Source organism: Protopterus annectens, chromosome 4.part0, assembly GCF_019279795.1.
Source record: "Protopterus annectens isolate FY-2018-M chromosome 4.part0, PAN1.0, whole genome shotgun sequence".
NCBI classification, from domain to species: domain Eukaryota; kingdom Metazoa; phylum Chordata; order Ceratodontiformes; family Protopteridae; genus Protopterus; species Protopterus annectens.
The window spans coordinates 1,034,172,968-1,034,194,499 of NC_056733.1; the positions used below are offsets into that span (position 1 = coordinate 1,034,172,968).

The 21,532-nt window shown below is 38.2% G+C and overlaps 1 protein-coding gene across 2 annotated transcripts in view; it reads right to left on the minus strand.

The window, feature by feature from the left end:
- LOC122799721 (protein bicaudal C homolog 1-like) overlaps positions 1-21,532 on the minus strand; it is a 1,306,264-nt gene that overhangs the window by 280,304 nt on the left and 1,004,428 nt on the right. For both annotated transcript variants that reach the window (XM_044068975.1, XM_044068974.1), the window contains exon 16: positions 2,405-2,559. In XM_044068975.1, coding sequence (XP_043924910.1) covers positions 2,405-2,559 — 155 coding nt within the window. The remainder of the gene's footprint in view (positions 1-2,404; positions 2,560-21,532) is intronic.

Here is a 21,532-nt window from a genome sequence, read left to right on the forward strand (position 1 = left end):
TTTTGGAATTAAGCTTCCAGTACAAGGAAACAGCCCTCTTTAGTTATATTTCAAGCTTTGTATGTCATTTAATTTTAACATGTTTGACTTATTACTTTATTTTATTGACATTTGTATACTGGGAAAGTCCAACTGGGTAATAAATACCCATTTTTAGCAGACACCCAGGGAGAAATGTTCCAGACACTTACATAACATCAAATAAAAAAGCATATATACTTACAAATTGACAGTGGAATACATATGATGCAATAATGCATGAAGAGAGAGCAGTGATGTAATAATAAAAAAATGACAATGAAATATGACAATCAGTATAAACAAAACTATTAGAAGTATATTTTCATTTCATTTATTAATTTATTTTCATTTTTTTTCTGGTTCATTATATCATGTTTTACTATTTCTATAAATCTATAACAGTATCCTTTGGGACGTCAGTCATTCCTAGAAACTACCTCAATAACAACACACCACTAGAAGTTGATTCAGTGGTCAGGGATTTAGGGACATATGTAGACAGTAACCTGGCCGTCAACTATCATTTCCCTATGGTAGTAATGAAAGGTTTACTATTGAACATCCAAAGTCACTGCTGTCAACTGGCATGTGGTCAAAAGGCAGTTTTCCAATGGGCAGAATGCCGACTCAAAATACATCAACTACATTACAGTGAATGGGTAGTGTAGTTCAAGTATCTGAGTTCGGCAGTGTGCACCAATATCCCGGTTCAGTGAGGAACTGGGAATTAGCCCATTTTCTCACTATAGTGCAATCTTGGAGTTGGTACATATAATTTGCAGGGGGTGTGGGGGGAGCATCCCCCCCTGCAAAATAGTAAACTACACGTACCATTGACTATGGAATGTCATGGTATGTTAAGATGCATAGCATGGGTGGCTGACTTAACCTCCTGCTATGTCGAATACGTCAAACTATGGGTTTTGATGTATTCAGTTTCGACCTGGCCGCAATTTTGCTGTTCCGGATTCAGGTTTTTGGGTCCACTATGTGACAGGTCGACTTATGCAGTTTCAAGGTTTCAATAGTAAACCATAAGAAAATCATTCTGTGTTGTGCAACTTATATTATAATCAAGGGAATGGCATCTAGGTCCAAGAATGTCAGTGCTCTACTGTATTTAGCCCTCATCAGACCAAACATTTAGTACAATACCCCAATTGGAATGTATCTGACCGACCACAAACAGCAACTGGAGTGTCCATGGAGGTTCCTCACTATACGGTATAAACAACATATCCTACACTGATCTCCTCAAAGCCCTATTCCTGTACTTCATCTCCTATAGACAGCTGAGGGGTGAGCTACACCTGGCATAGAAGACATCCTTGGATCCTGCTCTGAGGCACCACCTACGATTTCTGGAAAACAAAAAAAATGCCATAAATACCCGATTGAAAAACTTAAATCTTACTTGTGACATAACTAGGACATGTTGAAGGGATTGGTATGTGTCTCACAGAATACCCCTTCTCTTGAACAAGCTTCCCATCCATGTGAAGAAGAGTACTTCCCTAAACCAATTCAAGTGTACTATGGACCAGTGGATGGAGAATAGGAAATTCACCCTGGTCTGGCATTTATGTCCCTCCTGGATAGAGGCAGCCTTTAAATGCTTGATCATCCAAGCCCTAGCCTACATATACTCCCTAGTATAATCTTAAGGTCTCTAAATTTGTCAGATACATTTAGGATGCATAGATAGGCTTAAAAAGACCTTGTGGTCATAATCCTAATATATTCTTCTTCTTCTTTTGGCTTTTTCCCGGTTAGGGGTCACCACAGTGGATCACCTGTCCACTCATGATTGACAGTGGAGTTTAACAGTGTTGAGTTGCCAGCCTGGCACCCAACCTTCCACGGAAGGCACACACACGCACACACTCACACCTAGGGCCAATTTGGAGTGTCCAATCCACCTACAGCATGTCTTTGGGATGTCGGAGGAAACCGAAGCACCCGGAGGAAACCCATGCGGCCACAGGAAGGACATACAGACTCCACACAGAAGGCACCCCAGCTGAGGATTGAACCGGAGAACCTATTGCTGTGAGACAATAATGCTAACTGCTGCACCACCATGGCCGCTACCGGTCATAATCCTAGTATACATTTGTGAAACTATGAAACCTATAATGTGATAATATTTATGCATTTAACAGATACAATTAAACTAAAATAAATAGTCTGCCTAAACTACACAATTAGTAAACCACAATGCATAAATAATTTAACTGCATATTAATATATGTGTGTTGCATATTTTGTTGGTGATTTATTTTCTACAATGGCTTAATTTTTAAACATTTCTCATTACTTTTTCAATTTTTCTCAAAATAACAGCTTTTAAAATATAACAGATATTAATCTGAAAGCATATTACCTCTGTGTTATTGTCATAATAAGATTTGTAGTTTCTGCGATTCACATTGCGAATTTCTTCTGCAGCTTTAGCAGGCATTGACTTTGAAAATCCAAGGCCACTCCAAGTGTCTGTTGGAGTCCTTACTTCTGTAACAACTGGTCTTTTTTGCATGGCTAAAGGAAATGACGTGAAAAACAGAAGTATGAACTATTTTTAAAAAAATACTTAGCTCCATGAGCCCATAAATTTGGTAAATCACATTTTGTTTTCTCAGCTGTGTGATTTGTTTGTACGTTATTTTGCAGAAATTTCACTTAAATACCCATGATCCAAAAAGGAATTAGGAATTATAATCAGTTTCATTGCCTGGATATCATATGTTGTATGTCTCAGAGTGCTCATACCTCAGAATCCGTAACTTGTTCCATATGGTAGGGCTTACAAAAGAAAAAAAACATAACACCCATCTGAGGTTGAAACTTGGGTATCATTCAAGTGAATATCTAGGTCTTCAGTTTACTGGCTGAACAAATGACCTTTATCTCATAACGTTTCTGCAAATAAAGGACCCACTAAGACAGCAACACCAAATAACTGTCCTTCCATACTAATTGTGTAACATTTATTAAGATCTACATTATGTGTTATATGTATACAGCCATCTGTTACTTTTATGTGAAAAAAAACCAGCTAGCTTTCTTTGATGAAGAACAATCTTTCTTGCTTGCCTCAAATTCTGCCCATTGACCAAAAGTTACTCCTTCAAGGGTTGAAGGCTGGGAAACAGACATTCTCAAGCCCATCACACTGCAGGGGCAGGACATTTGTGTACCCAATGTGATGAACAGAGGCTATGGGCTTTAACTCCCACACTGCACTACTAGGATTTTGAACCGCAGCATTGGTACTAGTTATATATACAGGGCTATTGTTCTTAAGGATGAATGGAAAATGTGTCCTCATCATCTTTTGGTAATAGTAAATCCCTGCCATACCCAAATGAGGTTTATACTGTACAGCTACGTTCAGATTTATGATTAATGACTTCCTTTGATTTCATCCATTTCAGATTGACCCTAGTCCTTTGACTGCAATCTGACCAACAGTATTTAAAACATGACCAAAGCTATTTTGTCCATGGACTCACATAGTATTTTCAAGAATCAGGGGTAATGACAGCTATCCTGCACCAGTACTACCCCTTTCCAATCTTATGTCATGCTGTCACCAATTAGTCAACATGTAACAAAAAGCATATCTTAGCTTTTATCTTTAAATATGTAAATGGTAGCAGTTATTTATGAGAAGTCATCATTCAGTGCATAGACACTAAACAGTTAAAGGTACACTTGTTAAATGCATAACCCCTTAACCTAACAAATATTAACAATTATCCACAAACACTCAAAGATAAACAATAACATTTACTTGAACAAGATAAACACTTTTTACATACAAATTATACTCTAAATTCTGTACATTTGCTGGACAACTCTTCTCCAAACTTAATAAAACTGTTGGACAAGTTTTCTTTGGAATACTGGCTGTTCTCACTAACATTCTGCATGTATTTTAGTATGCAAAATACTCTGTATTGCATTATTTTACAAACTGGCTACACTGCTGCAAATTCTGTGATATTATTAAGACTATTACTTGTATTACTGCAAATTCATGTGAAACTGCACCTGGGTCATGTCTGAAAAGGATCCAAGAACCAGCCCACCCACCTGGTTATCAAGCATAAATATTGTCCCAACAAGGCAGCATCATGAATGCAACATTTCCAAACAGTATTATCTGTTAGTATTAACTGTACTCATACTTGTGGAACAGAGTTTAGTATCACTTTTAAACTGTAATACATTTTAAGTAGTAGATGCAATTACACACCATTTTACACATTGTCTTCCTTACATTATTATTCAGACATTTTTGATGCACGTCTAATACAACTTTTTTCTCAGTTTATTATAGTTTATAGTTTTCCTCATACCTACTATTGAATGCTCCATTCTGCCTCTTTTCCATTATGAAGGACATCATGATTTTTATTAGTCTGCAATTCATGTCAGTTTTTAGATTTGGGTGCATAATATAACCCTGTTAGATAAGGGGATATATATATTCTTTAAATGCTAATGAAGTAGCTACTTTGATTAGCATGTCATTTGGTGTTCATAAGTTGTTCAGTTTTGCAGTATAGATCTCATGGAGTTTAGACCACATCTAGTACATTTGTGCTTTATTTAAGAAATCCCATGCCTTTTTATCCTAACAAGCAGCCGTAGGATTTAGCATATGGTGAGTCCTGCATAGAGACAGCACTCACCCATACTAGTCCAGCAGCCCAATATGAGCACTGCCCTCCACTGTGGACATTCAGTGCTATTATGGTGTCCTCAGTCTCTGCTGGGATTTGAAATGTTTCTAGGAATCTTTACTCTCTCACTCCCTCTAGGAGAGTTAAGCAGGAAAAGCTTCCACATCCATCCCTACCACTGCTGCCCCTGTGATACCCAAGATACTAGCTGAACTCTGATTTCTGAAGACCCTCTCTAAGTGGAACAGCTAGGGCTTTTAAAATCATCATGCAGCGCTTACAGATCTTAAACACAGGAATGGTACTCTTCCTTCTCTGCATCCAATCCCCATGCTGATGTCTGTTTACTCAGCTGCTTCTCTTCTAAGCCTTTGTGGGTAGAGAGGGGTTGCAGATGATGTAAAATCACAAATCTGTCTGTAAAAGAGTGTAGCCGGCCATTGGCTGTTCAAATCTTCCCTGCTCCATTTAACAGGTATGCTAGCCAAATCAGATCATTGGAGTCAGAAATGGGAATTTTGTTTGTGATCATCATGATGGCTAGGAGGTACAACACATGATGCCCTACTGCTCCTAAAGTAGAGCATAATTACTACTGAATTACTAAGGTAAAAACATAACTACTACTGAAAAACTAAAGTAAAATATAATTATTGTATATTTACCAGTGAGGCTTACTAAGTATTTCACAAAATCAGGAAAAAGTGATTTTTGTGTTTTGTATAAAAATGATTAAAGTTGCTATAGTGTGTATATGTGTGTGTGTGTGTGTGTGTGTGTGTGTATGTGTGTGTGTGTGTGTGTGTGTGTGTGTGTGTGTGTGTGTGTCTGTGTGTGTGTGTGTGTGTGTTATTTGTGAGAGTGTATGTCTGGTCTGCAACTTTGACGATGTGATGGGAAACCATATATATATATATATATATATATATATATATATATATATATATACACACACATATATATGGATTCACTTCAGAATCTCAAAATTCCGAACCATCGAATGTCATATGTCATATGATCTAGACCATATGATTTGATGTTTCGAAATATCAAAATTCTTTAACAAATCAAAAAAAAAACAAAAAAAAAACACAACTGAAACGTTGCAAGCCCCCCTGCACCCCCCACACCCCGCCCTACCTAAATATACCAACTCTGTGATCATACTACAGCGAGGAAAAGGGAAATCTTCCATTCTGCTCTGTATGTAGATCTGCATTCAGAATTTCTAAATTCTGAAACTTTGGTCATATAGTCTCGACCATATGAAGTTTGAGGTTTCAGGATTTCGATATTCTGAAGGGAACCCATATATATATATATATATATATATATATATATATATATATATATATATATATATATATATCATGTGTGTATACTTGCTTGTATGTCTGCAATTGTGTGTATATGTATGTTTGTGTGCATGTGTGTCTACAGTGAGTGTGCATGTGTGCAGTGTATGTGTGTGTGCGTATATAAGTATGCTCCTGTGTGCATGTACATGTGCATGTATACTTTCATTTATATGGGCGTGGTTGGCAGAGAGTATTGCGTTTGTCATAGAACCAGACATAATAATGCTAGTACAGCAAAGCATGATGAGCAGTCATGGTGGTCGGCACTCGTTTTCTGGGGGCTCTTAGCCAACTGCATAAAAAAATATGTTAACTGCAAAGTGCATGATTATGATGTCAGACTGTTTCTTGATATTAGAGAGGTATTAGCTATGCAAGGTGCTATGTTTTTTCTTTCTATTCTTGATGGCACTAACCCCCATCTCCTACTAATCCATATGTTCAACTGTTTTACAGCTTTCTGGTTGTTTATGGCTGCCAGCCTATGACAGAAGAGGATGGATCTATTTTCCTGCTTTCTGGTTGTTTATGGGTGGCAGCCTGTGAGAGAAGAGGATGGGTACTCACATCATGTGACAGCACAATTACACAGAGCGTATGAGAGAAGAGGATGGGTACTTGGATCATATGAAACCACAGTTACAAAGCTGATTTCCAGAAAAGATGCATCTTAATTGCCTGTACAGGGAAGGACTTGTTGACATTGCATTTTTAATGAAGGATGCTACTTAATAAGTCAACAACATGCGCAACAAATGAAGAATTACCATAGTTATTTGTGGAGGATTTCACTCGTATCATGAAGGTGTTATTGTAGCATTGCCTCTGGATGGGAATGTACAGGTGATCTTGTTTTCTTCCACAGCCCAAAGACATGCCATTATACCACTGAATATAATGCCTACTTTGGCATGTATCTATTCATATGTATGCAACAACTGGTATACCCAGAGAGATACCTTACAAAAAGCATACAAGGCCTAAACAACATGTGCTACACAGACCAACTCAAAGCCCTGTCACTATACTTAGTATCTTACAGACTGCTAAGAAGTGACCTGTGTCTCACATACAAGGCATCCTCTGACTCATTACTGATGGATTTATGCACATCAGCAAGTGAAACTGCATCAGAAATACTCAATCTAGGAATCTAAATCTCTTCTACAAGGGACTTCCAAGATGGCTACACATTGAGTAACAGTTTAATTCTAGCTCTCCCAGTCTGAAAACAGAAACACAGTAGAGACAGATAGTAGACTTTTGTGTTTATGGATAAATTTCAGTAACTGGCTAGTAAGTGTACTGCCTAGATACCAGGAAAAAGAAATACAGAGAAACTGAAAAAAACAGCTACAAAAAGTGAGGAAGAAACACTGACTGGGGAAAGTTCTGCAGCTGTTTAACAACAAGAAATGCAACCTCCAGACATGACTTCCAGTAACCTACAGGAAGATGTAAGACAACTGCACACAGACCTGGATGAAATAAATAAAACACTGATGGAGTATATCAACACAAACAACAAAAATCTGGGAAAAATGTAAGAAGCTTTAAACAGATATTAAGATGAGGTGATAAAGCTGCCTTTTAGCTACCTGAATACAAAACTGCTCAGGTGTTTAAAAAAATAGAATTAGAGGCTAGAGCACATAGGGAAAACCTAAGATTTTCATATATAAAAGAGAAGCTGGAAGGAACAGACTGCATTAATTTTATAAAAGCACAAATAAGCAACTGGACTGGAATTCCACAGTAGGCGTTGTTAGTTGAAAGGGCACATTGTGTGTGTATGCTCCAAATCTGGGTACACATTTAATAGTAAGAATACAATCCTACCAGTAGAAGGAACTGATTCTGACAAAACTGTGGCAGAAGGATGAAGTACTGAAAGTGGGAGACAGCAGAGTGTTTGTGGAGAATGATTACTCAGGCAGAAGAGGCTTTGATGAAGTACATGCTAAATAGGAAATATAAAAGTTTGTCCAACAAGAAGTGAGCTGTGAAACAGAAGGAGATACTGCCTCTTGTTCTTCTGGTAATAAATCCCACAGAGAGACTGTGCCAGTGAAACCTTTTCAAATGTTTCAAAGGAAAATGTTGGAGAGAAAGAAGGGGGCACAAGAGTTGACTAGAAGAATTGAGAGTAAATTGGTAATGAAACAGACAGGATTTGGGAGATGGAGATGAACAGCAATAAAACTGGTTAATAAACAGATTAATAAAATTAATGTGGTATTACAATGCAATAATTACATTTGTGAAATATGACAGAACAAGAAAATATGGAAATATTTGACTTTTTCAGAATCTGGTTGACTTGTGAGGACTCTAAAGCATATCCCCTATATCATGTCATTAATGTTTGGAAAAATGCTTTGGGGAGGGGAAGAGAGGAGAGAAAGTTAACTGTTAGTAAATATATTTTTTCTTAATAGTACTATTTTTGTGGTGTATGGCTTTCTTTGTATGCTATACAGTAAACTTTTCACAGTTATTTTTAAGTGTAATTGGGAATGTAAACAAGTGCTTCTGTTCTTCTTTATCTTTTCTCCCTTCTCTTTCTTCTTGTTCAGTTTTAAGAAATATAGGCAGTGCAATGTAAAAAAAATGCTTGGCTAAAAGAGCATGACAAAATAAAAATGAATGTGCTTTTTCTAGTTCTTGCATGGGGAAATGACTGGATTGAGGACCTTAGATTGATTTAATAAAAATTTTTAAGAGAAAGCAAGCAAATGAAAAATAATATTGAATATTATGAGGCTTTTTTCTAGCAAATGAATGTATGCTTAGTAGCAATTTTGCATCTGGTCCTCGTGTCTCCATAGGAACATTCTGATAAAGAGAAATGACTACTTAGTTCTCATGTCTCCAAGGGGACAATCTGATAATGAGAAATTGGTTACAGTCTGGTGGAGAGTGATTGGCTGGGGGAAAAAAAAAAGAGAAACTGGCTAGGAGATAATGTTCTCTGAAAGCATGCAGGGGTTTTCCAAGCTGGAAGAGCTATAAAGATAAGACAAAACCAGTTAGCACTTAGTAGAAGCACAGGCTGCACCATGTGTTTTAGTATGGATAACCTTTATTTTAGGTTAACTCATGTTTGTACGTATGGCTGTCAGTTTGGGGCAATTGTTCCTATTAGGAGGGTAACATTTCAGTATTGAGAGATGTGCGTAGTTTTGTGTGTTAGTATTAAGTTAATAGGGTTTAGGGGGTATTTTGTTTTTGTTTGTTTGAGGGCTTGCAATAAGACAACAAGTTTTAGAAGATGTGACTGACTTAGGTTCATAGATTCATAGATTAATACTAGGCTAACTGCCCTTGTGGGCCATTTTCAGCCTAGCCAGTTACTCCATGTGAGAATCAAACCCTGTACCTTATGTCTGTAAGGTAAACACCTTAACCATTATGCCAACCTCCCACCCCAGGCTCAAACGGATATGACAAAAAAGAACTGTATAAAAGTTCAACCTGTCAAACATTACATGCATGTAACACAAAAGCTGGAACTAGACATTTAACAAAAAGAGCATTATACATAAAAGATGAGAACAATAACTTTTAATGCAATGACGCTTTCTGTAATGTTTTTAAATGTCAATGGAATCACAGATAAATACAAAAAAGGAAGGAGTAGTGAACTATGTAAAAATGTGCAAATAGCTATGTTACAGGAGACACATTTGAAAAGAATTGAAAATGTGAATTTGATAAAGAAAGGTTTCAGGATGGTTATTCAGCAGAATACCTGGGAAAAAGGAAAAGAGGAGTACTTATATTAATTGCAAGAGGAGCTCCAATAGTGATAGAAGAGAATAAAAAAAGATAATAATGGCAGATGTGTGTTAAATGGCTTCTGGCAGGAGGATTACACTGGTGTGTATTTATATCCCACTTAAAACTGGTCTAATGGAGCTTAAAATAATTCTAGGAGAAATAATCAGTTTTTATCAAGGAATATTACTTATAGGTCAGGACTGGAATTAGATTTGCAGCAGTGATGTGTCTGGTGGGTCCAGAAGGGAAAGTATAACAAAGGATGGTAGATTTTTGAAGAAATTTATGAAAATATTTGGTATGGAAAATGTGAATTCAGTAATAGGAGGTTGGGGTGAATTCACATATTATTCCCAAAGATATAAAAACTGGGCTAGGCTAGACAGAATTTACATTTCACTGGAACTAGTGCATTTAATTGATGGTCTTGATATACACCCAATAACTATTTCAGATCATGTGCCAATAATAACTTAAATAAAAACACAAGGTAATGAAATTAAAATGAGACACTGATGCTTTTCCACCTACTGTTGAAAAGAGAGGAATTTCAGGAATGGGTAGTGGAGATTACTCAGGAGCTATTCCAAAGGATATGCATTTCTTCTGAAAATATATCTAGGGTATGGGATAAAATTAAAATGGAGTTTAAAAATAGGGTGGAAATAAAAGAAAGGGAGCTATGGTTAAGAAGTAATGAGAATTATTTAGAGGGACTGGCAAATGTTAAAGAATTGCAGAATGGGGGGAATCTGACAGAAAAAAAGAGGATCAACTACAGAATGCTAAGCAGAAAATAGGATCACAGGATCATAGGATCATAGGAGGTTACTAGGCTATTGGCCCTGAGGCCCTTATAAGCCCAGTCAAGAGTTTAGCCCATGTTTAGACAAGTCAGCACCCAGAGCCCCTGTCCAGAAGGGACAGAGGTGGAATCCCAGGAGTGCATTTTCTGTTTCCATTCTAGTTATCCAGGTTGCATTTTCAAAGGGATAATGAGGTACTCTGCTTGACGTGGAGAGCAAGTCTATTCCACAGATGGGGTAGTCTCTGGGACACAAATATGTCCCGCCAACAAGTCCTATTGATATCACAGACCAGGTTGAGGTCACGTGTACTGGTTGCTCTAGAGGAGCTTGACTTGTGGATATGCATCAGTCCATCAAGGCGAGGTCTGAGATTGATTTATATACCAGACAGAGGTCACCTCTGTGGAGTATGTATGAAACTGAGTAGAGGCACATGGCTTTTAGCCTATTTGTGTAGGGTAGATGTTTGAGGCCCTGGATTCTCCTGGTGAGGAACCTCTGTGGTCTCTCCAGCTGCTGCATGTGCTTTATGAGGGGGCATTGTACTCAATAATTGGCCTTATAAGGGAAGAATACAGGAATTTTATGACCTTTTTGTCCCTGGATGAGATACCCTTACTTATGATGTGGGCCATGTAGAAAGCTTTTCGTACAACGGAAGCAACATGGTGGTCAAAAGTCAGGTTGCTATCAACATAGGTGCCCAAATCCCTCACTACTGATTGTGTACTTAGGATGTTGTTATTAATGTGATAATATGTGGGGACGTCACCGTCCCCAAAGGGGATGATGATGCATTTTTTGGCATTCAGCTTGAGGCCATGTTTCTGGCACCAGTCATTTGTTTGGGTGAGATGTCCACATCACTTGGGGAATTGACGACTGCACCTAGCTTGCAGGCATCTGCAAACCTGGTCAGCCATAGCCCACTGGTTTTGGCCTGCACCTCAGAGAAGTATATCCCAAATAACAGAAGCCCCAAGACAGATGCCTGGGGTACGCAGTTCGTTACAGGTCTACTGCTTGAGGTGGCTTCTCCTATTTTGATTAGATGGGTTCTATCAGTGAGCCAGTTTGCTATCCATCTGGTAACATATGTATTGATGCCTAGCTGGGAGAGTTTATCTACTATGCCCAAATGGGGAACAGTGTCAAAGGTTTTGGCCAGGTCAAGGTAGGCAGTGTGCACCTTCTTCCCCTCATCAGTGGCTTTGGTGACTGTCTCAAAGAAGTCAACCAGATTTAACAGACACAACCTCCCCTTGACAAAGCCAAATTGTGTGGGGTCAAGTGTTTGGAGATTGCCAGTGTCCCTGTTAATGAGGTCTATGATAATACGTTCCATGGCCTTGCAGATCAGGCTAGTTAGGCTGATTGGTCTATAATTTCCTGGATCGGTGGATGCTCCACCTTTGTGTAAAGGGATGACAGTAGCTGTCCTCTGACGTAAATAAGGGATTGCATCAATAATATGCACAGTTTAGAAGGATTGCTGTTAAGCAACTGTTTTTTGATAATAACACTAGAGCACAAAGACTTTTAACACAATGACTCAGGAAAAGGCAGTTGCCAAGCCTAGGGAGGCTATAAGAAGGAAGGTAATAACAGATCCTGTAGAGGTATTAGAAATATTTCAGAAATTCTATGAAAGTCTGTATAAAGCAGAGAAATATGGAAATCAAGAAAAAATACAACTGAAAATGTTTATGGAAGAATTAAATATAACAAAATTAGAGGTAGATGAAGCTCAATTTCAAATGGTTAGGATAGAGAGAGATGACATAGAAATTGTGATATATAACCAATCTACAGGAAAGTCCACATGAATTGATGGTATGCCTGTGTACGTTTCGAAGGTAAGAGGGAAAGAAACAATAAAGATCTGGAAGGTTTTGTTTAACAGCATTTTAAGAGGAGGAGAAGTACCAGCATCCTGGAAGAAAGCAGTGGTAGCTGTAATACCTAAAGAGAGTAAAGATCCAGCAGATCCAGCAGATCCAGCTTCATACTGGCTAATTTCAAAACTAAACCATGATTATAAAGTGTTCTTGTCTATAATGGTGAAAAGAAATTGATAGACATGGATCAATATGATTTTGTGAAAGGGAGGCAAACATTTGAGAACATTAACAGAGCATTGATGATCCAGAGGGAAGCAGAATATAAGAAAATACCACTGTTGATGGTGGATCTTGATGCAGAGAAAGCATTTGACAGAGTAAGCTGGGAGTTTATGAGCAGGGCAGTGGAAGTGCATTTCCTGAAAAAAAATCATAAGGTTGATTAGGAGGATATAAGAGGGATCAGAGATGAAAATTAAAGTGGGTGGGTTCATCTCTGATAAATTCCACTTTAGCAGGGGAACCAGGCAGGGATGTCCTCTTTCCCCTTTGTTATTTGCATTATATTTAGAACCACTGGCAAAGAAAATAAGGGACTCAGAAATTCAAGGATATAATTGGTGTGGTAGTCAAGAAAAGCTGGCTCTGCTTGCAGATGATATTATCTTATACATGACAAAACCAGAAAGAGACACTTCAGTGTTGTGGAACATTTTGAGACAACTTCAGCTCTTTTTGTGATACAAAATTAATGAAACTAAAACAAAGGCAATAGTGAGAAATTATGTACCCACACATGAATTGGTTCAGTGATATCCATTTTTATGGAGACATGATAAAATGAGGTATTTAGGAGTATGGATTAAAAATGTTCCTGTTGTGGCAGCTAAATATATGTGGGAAGAGAATAAACAAAAGATAATACAAACCTGAGAAAAATCGAAGCTTTGTTTTATGGATAGGGATAGTAAGATACAAACAGTTAAATGTTTTTAATCCCTTTAGTCTCATACAGGTCAGGCATATTTTTATCAATCAGAGGGAAGTTGTTGATAGCAATTAATAAAGAGCTGAAGGATTTTATCTGGGAGGTGAAGATGGCAAGAGTTGAGTGGGATAAGCTGATTCTTCCAGTAGAAAAGGGCGGACTGGGATTACCCGAACTGAAGGGATATTTCAGAGCTGCACAGTTAAGGCTCCTATATATAGCAGAAGCAGAAAAACTATAATTCAAAGTGGAAACAGATGGTGATGAAATGGCGGGAAGCTCAAGAAACAAGGAGAGACTGGGATTTGGGATGCAAGCATTTAAGAAAAATAAAAACAAGCATACAGAATACTATAGCCATAAAGTAGCAGGAGGTATCCTAAGAACTAAGCCAGCAAGGGAAAGGAGAACGGAGATTCTGCCAGTATGGATGACTGCAATTAGAGATACAGACAATAGGCAAGAGGGGGCTGGAATTTATTGGAGAAAACTGGCACAGGAACCATGGTATCGAGAGCAAATAATTAGAGAGGAAAATATGACAGAATGGGAAGACATTTATTTGGACTGCAGGTTAGAGACTACATTCCCTGTCAAGGACTGATATCAGAGTATAGACAAAGAAAAAGAAATAGGGGAGTCCTAAATGAAAGACCAGCAATGGGTACAGTTTTTAGTAAAATCTGGAAAAGAAGCTGCCATTAAAAAAGGAATAATTAGTAGAGCATATAAAATATTACATGATAAGTATAAGAAGCAATCAGAGGAGGTGAGATCTATGCACTCTGATGGACCTCCTGCATATCTACAAAACAAACAGTACCAGAATTACCCATTCTAAAGACTAAGACCTTGCCTGTGATATAAATATGATCTGCTGGAGAGAAAGGTATGTATCCCAGAGACTACCCAATCTATGGAAAAGGCTCCCCATCCATGTTAAGCAGAGTTCTTCCCTAGTCTGATTCAAGTGCAACTTGTACAATTGGATTGGAAACCGGAAATTCATCCCAGGTTTGGGACCTATGTCCCTGATGCAAATAGGTAACCTGTAAATGGCTCATCTTCCAGGCCCATGCCTACACTTATCAAGGGTATCAGAACTTGTCAGAGATTTGGTATGCATGGCTGGGCCTAAAAAGGCCCTTGTGATCGTTAGCCTTGTAAATACCTATGAACCTATGAAGGAGGTCAGAAAGGATTGGGAAGAGAGATTGGATAGGCAATACGCAAAGAAACAATGGGAGGATATATGTATGACTCCCAAATATGCAACAAAATTTAAAAGATTTAGGACTTTTGCTTGGAAATGTTTACATAGATATTTTTATACCCCAAGCAGACTCCACAGAATTTTTCCTCAGGTAGACACAAAATGCTGGAGGTGTGATGGGGAAGAAAGAGGTAACTGGGAACATATTTTCTGGGAGTACAGTGAGTTTGCAGACTTTAATGACTCCCTGTGGGATGCACTGTTTGCAATGCTGGATAAGCAGATTGTTGTGATGAGGGAGATGATTTTTCTTAGCTATGATACAGAACTGGAGCTGCCTAGACATTGTAAGGCCTTGCTGTGTCCAGTTATGGTGGCTGCCAAAAACTCAGTTACTAGAAAATGGAAATCAGAATCTAAACCAACTATACTAGAAGTAATGAATATAGTAACAGAATTGAGATCTTTATAAAAGGGTAGGAGCAAACTACATAGGAAAAATGGGAATTGTGGGAACAATACATACAGGAGAGGAATGAGGTTTAAAAGGTGGCAATATATGTGAAGTATAATGTTTGTAAATGTGAACTTGTTAATACAGTTTGGTTACTTTTATATAAATGTAAATTTGCCTGTGTCAGAAGTGATAATTCAGTAAAGGTGTCTAAAAAAAAAAGAAACCTCTTCTACAATATCAACAGAATGGTTTGGAGGGACAGGTATATTTTGCAGAGAATATCATTACTGTGGAACAGACACCCTCTTCACATTAAACACATGTCAAGCCTGCCCATTTTCAAGCATAATCAAATGGGTTACTTTGAGCACAAAAAAGGAAATCGGCCTGCAAGGCCAGCTAGCCTAGTACTTACCTATGAACCTATTAGGTAAACTGGTGATTCTCTGAACTGGAAGCAGATGTGAGGGTAGTGTTTCATTATATTATATTTTATTTTATTTTTTATTTTATTTTATTTGCTTTTATTTACTGGGAAAGTCCAACTGGCATGCCCATTTTCAGCAGAGGGCCGAACAAACATAAGGTACAAAAACAATGCACATCCTGCAATATGCAAATATCCCATCCAGGATTAGCTGCCTACCTTACCCCATGCTTGCTGGGATAAGGCTCTGGCTCCTTGCAGCCCTGAAGATGATAAAGCAGGTATTCTTGAATGAAAGGGTGAATGAATGAATAAATGAATGAATGAATGAATGAATGAATGAATGAATGAATGAATGGGTGAATGAATGAATGAATGGGTGAATGAATGAGAATGAACACTTTATGTGCCTATTTAAGGTGGACTAAAATTCAAGCCAGTTGATTGCACAGAACCATAAGCTTCACAAACGCTGTTGATTAACAGCCTGCCAGGGAGGTAGCAGACTACAGATCTGTGAAGATATGGAGGTAAACAAGATGAAAGGGAATATGAATACACATGCCATTTCTACTTTGGTATATTTCTCATGAAGAGTTAAGCACAATACAGCCTGCCTAGTTTATGGTTAGTTTTAAAAGTGGCTGCCTTACCAATGATAAGTGTCAGAAAAGTGACACACTTATTAGCAAACCATTCCAGGATACGCTATGCAAGGATAGAGTTTAACATGAGGCTGTTGGTTCTGATTTGAGTACAAACTCTACTTGTTTTGGGGATTCAGGTATGAATGTGACTGTACTGAGCCGGACTTTTAGATTTAAAAGATAAAAGTGTACAGAAATGTGCTTGAAGAGAGGCTGTGTGTATCACAAAAATTTAAAATTGGGGGTGGGTGGGGTGGGGTGCAGGAACAGTGTGGTATGGAACACCTAATAAAACTGGCAGAGGTGCAGAGATGCCATGTTCATACTATGGTACAGACCTGTCTTTGAGAACAGCTTCAGGTACTGGAAGGATTAGGACTTTTTGTACTGGATATGACCTGTGGATGCCAAGTAAGGATGATGAGGTACTGGTACCGGAATCATATTCTCCTTTTCAGTTTGGTACTCTTAACTTGAAGCTGTGAGATACCCTCTTGACAGCAATGAGATGTTCACACTGTGATGAACGAATGCGCTTAAACTTTTAATTGTTTTTATTTTTTGTTGACGTTTTGCGACCTGGTTATACAGCACTGTGGGGTGAAATGTGTTTGCATATCTCGTCTTGCTGTACTCCTCCCCTTTCCCTTCTTTGCTCTACCCCTTGTCCCATTGCTACAGGTAGGACAAGTGAAGTAGGCCTGGTCTGAAAGTAGTAGGTTATCACAAAAATGATAGGTCATCTGAAGCCTTGGCAAAGCCCCCGTCTGGCACATCCCTCCTTGACCAAAACAAAAACAAGTCTTCCAGACTCAAGGACCAAAAATGTACACAACAGTTCTCTGCAACATCAAAAGCACAAACACACAGGCAGACACGCACACACACACACACACACTCGCACACACACACACACACACACACACACACACACACACACACACACACACACACACACACACACACACACACACACACACACACACACACACACACTAAGTGTGACAGGCACTGTGTAAGAGTTGCAAAGTGGTCCTTCATAAGCAAGTCTGAAAGCAGAATTGAAATACTGCTTGCAGAGTTTCAAGAGAAGAACAGCCATGATCACAACTGTAGCAGTTCCAAACATCTCCCTAACAGCTTGTCCCAAGGGCAGTCACCCCATTGCTACAGTTCTGCCTTGCCCCACTTCAGCTATCCCTCCCCCACCCATTTTCATACATTAATGGGCTCTTCATTTTCTCTGAATATGTTCTTACCCTTTTTTTTTTTTACTCTTTTACACCCTCTCAGGACAAAGCATGATGGCTTCTGTACCCACAACCAATCTACCCATTCATTCCAAGGTCACAGGAGCTGGACATTCCCAGGTAGGTGACAGCCTTATGGCCCATTAATTCCTGCCCAGGAATCCCCCATGAGCCCAGCCACATAATGGCAAGAGCTGGGCAGTAGAGAGAGGGCCAGCCTTGCTAGCCCTGCAGGCTGGTCTACACTCTCTTCTCAGTGGAGCATACCCCCTCTTCTGTCCTGGTTCTTCTGAGCTCCATTACAGTCACCTTCTGAGGGCTCCCATCATTTCACGATGCACTTATATATGGCAGTGAGGGTGTGGTAGACCCAGGTTCTATAGGGTAGACACATACAGTAGTGTCACTGCAAGATGTCATCCGTGTAGCAAGTCAGAACCTCTTCCCTCCCACCAGGATGGTGATTAGGTACTGTCAACCTCCCCTGTCTGCTCCTACATGTACCCAAGTCACTATTGTAACTCGAGTCACCTGCAACATGGTCAAGGCTTTATCCCTGTACTCCACAGTGTGGCTGCCCTGCCTGAATGTTTTCTTTTTCTTTCTGTTTTTTAAGGTCACACTGAAGTGATGCTTGTATGAAAACTGCTATTTGGAGGCAGTAATTTTACAAACTTTTTGGACTGTCTAAAAAAGTGAGTAGATGGCAAACCTAACTGGAAACGAATCCAAAAGAGGAGGATACCAGCATACTAAATAACAGGGTACATAGCCCTTACAGACTAAGGTCATATGCACTGTAGATGCTGCCAGACTCTATGGGGGTAAAAAGAGAGAGAGAGAGAGTCATGTTTCTATGGTAGTGAGGAAATCATTCTATGCTTTGCAGCTTATAAACAAAAAAGAAGGGAAATTTACATCAAGAATTTTTAGAAAAGAAACCTTCTCCAATTCTTATCTGCATTACACCAGTTGCCACCCCCCCCATCAGAAGAAAGGGGTAGTGAAGGGCCAATTGGTTAGATCTAGCAGAATGACCTCCGACAACAAGGTCTTTTTTGAAGAAACCAACTTTTTAAGGGGCCTTTTTATTCAGAGAGGGTATCCTTTGGAAATGTTCAACAAAGTACTAGAAGAAGTTAACACAAAAAGAACAGATGTCTTTGCACCTATTTTAGGTGAAGAAGAAAAATTGAGCCACTACAAAGGGCAAGCAAGCAATTTTGGGGCAAAAGAAACAGGGTTAATTACAACCTTCAATGAACAATCAGCCTTTGTTAGGAACATATTTTCAAGGGAATGGTACAGTTTTTCAAAATTCTCAGACCTTGAACATATTTTTGATAAAGAGTTATCCCATGTCTATCGTAAAGGGAAGAGCATCAAAAATTACTTGGAAGGAAGGACGAATTATAACACACGCAACAACAGTAACAAATCCAAGAAAGGATTATACAAATGTGGGAGATGTAAATATTGCACACACTTGTATTGTGGTGAAACAATGTTTTTGGAAGCAAGAAATATGACCTTGCATTTGAATACATTTGCTAATTGCGACACCAAAGGCATCATATATTTAGCTGTTTGTAAAAAATGTCCCTCCTTCTATGTTGGGAAGAGTGAAAGAAAGCTCAGACAGAGAATATATGAGCATTTATATGATGTTAAGGTGATGAATGAGAAAAATGCATTGAGCAAGCATTCAACTAAATGTAATACAACAGGCTATTCTTTTTTCATTTTAGAAGTAGTCCCCACCAACCCAAGAGGTGGGATGTGGGAAACACTTATTGAATACAAAGAACTGTACTGGCAACTTTTTTTAGATGCCAACCGTAACTTTGGGCTGAACGATATGGTTTCATTGGCTCAGGTATTGAAGTTGAGAGCTGCAAAACTCTAATACAAAAGAGTTATATCAAGGTTTAATTTTACTGTCATGTTCTTTTGTACACAACTATAAGAAATACTTTTTCTACAGAACTTTCAAATTCCTAGCTGTTGGTTTTGTTGTAATTTACACTATGGCCACAAGATGGTGACATGTCATAATAATTCACATGCCTTATTTAAACTCAATGCAGAAATTATTTTAAATCATTTTAAATGATGGTTTTTAAAAAGTTTTTAAGGAAAGTTTTAAAAGTTTTTAAACAATTATTGTAAATAAAGGGAGGATCTATGTTATATGTTTTTAGAGAAGTGGTTTTAATTTTGTCTTAGAAGAATGTATGAATTAATTAGCTTCAACAATTAACCCTAACAAATGGTCTAATATGATTGGTCATCTGAACTGTGATGAAATTCAAACAATATATAAAAGTATTTATTTTTTTAAAATGGATGTATAACTGATGAAGTTGGTGACGAAAACGTTTTAGTAGATACGTTATTGTACTATAAGATCCGGTCTTTGTGTTGGAGTGTTTCTACAGTGCTTATTAAAGCATCATTACCTTGGAGCATCGATTTATTTGTGCTTGGTGGATACTTCATTTTACTTTTCTTAGTTTATTTGGCTGTCTTGGCTCATTTACTGGTTATCAGCTTATAAACATATGTAAACATTTCCAAGCAAAACTCGTAAATCTTCTAGATTTTGTTGCATATTTGGGAGGCGTACATATATCCCCCCATTGTTTCTTTGTGAATTGCTTATCCAGTCTCTGTTTCTCGGTCGTTCTATCCTCCTCTGATAGATTCTTATAGTTATCATGTAATATTTTATATGCTCTACTAATTATTCCTTTTTTAACAGCAGCTTCTGTTCTAGACCCTACTAAAAACTTTATCAGTGCTGGTCTTTCGTATAGGACCCCCCCCTATTTCTACTCAGATATCAATCCTTGATAGGGAAGGCAATCTCTAGCCTGCAGTCCAAATAAATTCTTGGCATCTTCCCATTCTATTACCCTTTCCTCGCTAATTATTTGCTCCCAATACCTTGTCAGTTATCTCCAATAAATTCCAGCCCTCTCTTGCCTATTGTCTGTATACCAAATTGCAGTCATCCCTATTGGCAGACTCTCGTTTCTTTATTCCAGTGCTGGCTTAGTTCTTAGAATACTTTCTGTTACTTTATGAATATAATATTCTCTATGATTATTGTTATTCTCCTTAAAGATTTGCATCCAAAATCCCAGTATCTCCTTGTTTCTTGAGCTTCTCCCCATTTCATCATCATCTCTTTCCACTTTGAATTATAGGTTCCTTCTTGTGCTATGTATACGAGCCTTAACTGTGTGTCTCTGAAATACCATTTCAAATTGGGTAATCCCAGTCCGCCTTCTTCTATTTTAAGAATCAACTTATCCAACTTGACTCTTGTCATCTTCCCCTCCCAGATAAAATCCTTCAGCTCTTTATGAGTTGCTATCCACAGTTTCTCCTCTGGTTGATAAAAATATGCCTGACCTGTGCACAAGACTCAAGGGACTAAACCATTTTAACTGCTTGTGTCTTACTATTCATATCCATATAACAGAACTTGCAGTTTCTCCATTTTTGTATTATCTTTTGTTTAGTCTCTTCCCACATATCTTTAGCTGCCACACCAGAATCATTTTAATCCATACTCCTAAGTTCTTCATTTTATTGTGTCCCCATAGATATGTATATTACTGAGCCAATTAATGTGTGGGTATATTATGCAATATGATGGCTATACTGAGTCATGTCTAAGGTTAACAAGTGCAATATAGTAACTAAACAGCTGCTATTCACTAATCTCTATTCTCTATCTTAGCAGTGTAGGAGTTTGGTGGTGGGTACTTATTTATTATTTATCACTGGATAATGGGTATTGAATGTATTTATGTAATGTGCACTATCTTTTGCATGTCATATGTGTTGTTATTTTCGTTCTTATGTTATTCGTTGATACCGCTGTATCTACAGTATTTGCACTGCATTTCTCTCGTGAGCTGACATTTGTAATTTCATTTAGGCTGCACTTGTGTGGTCCTACATGACAATAAAGTTTCTTTGAATCTTTGAATCTTTACAGCTACTGATTCTGTTTTAGCTTCATTAATTTTGTATCCCCAAAAA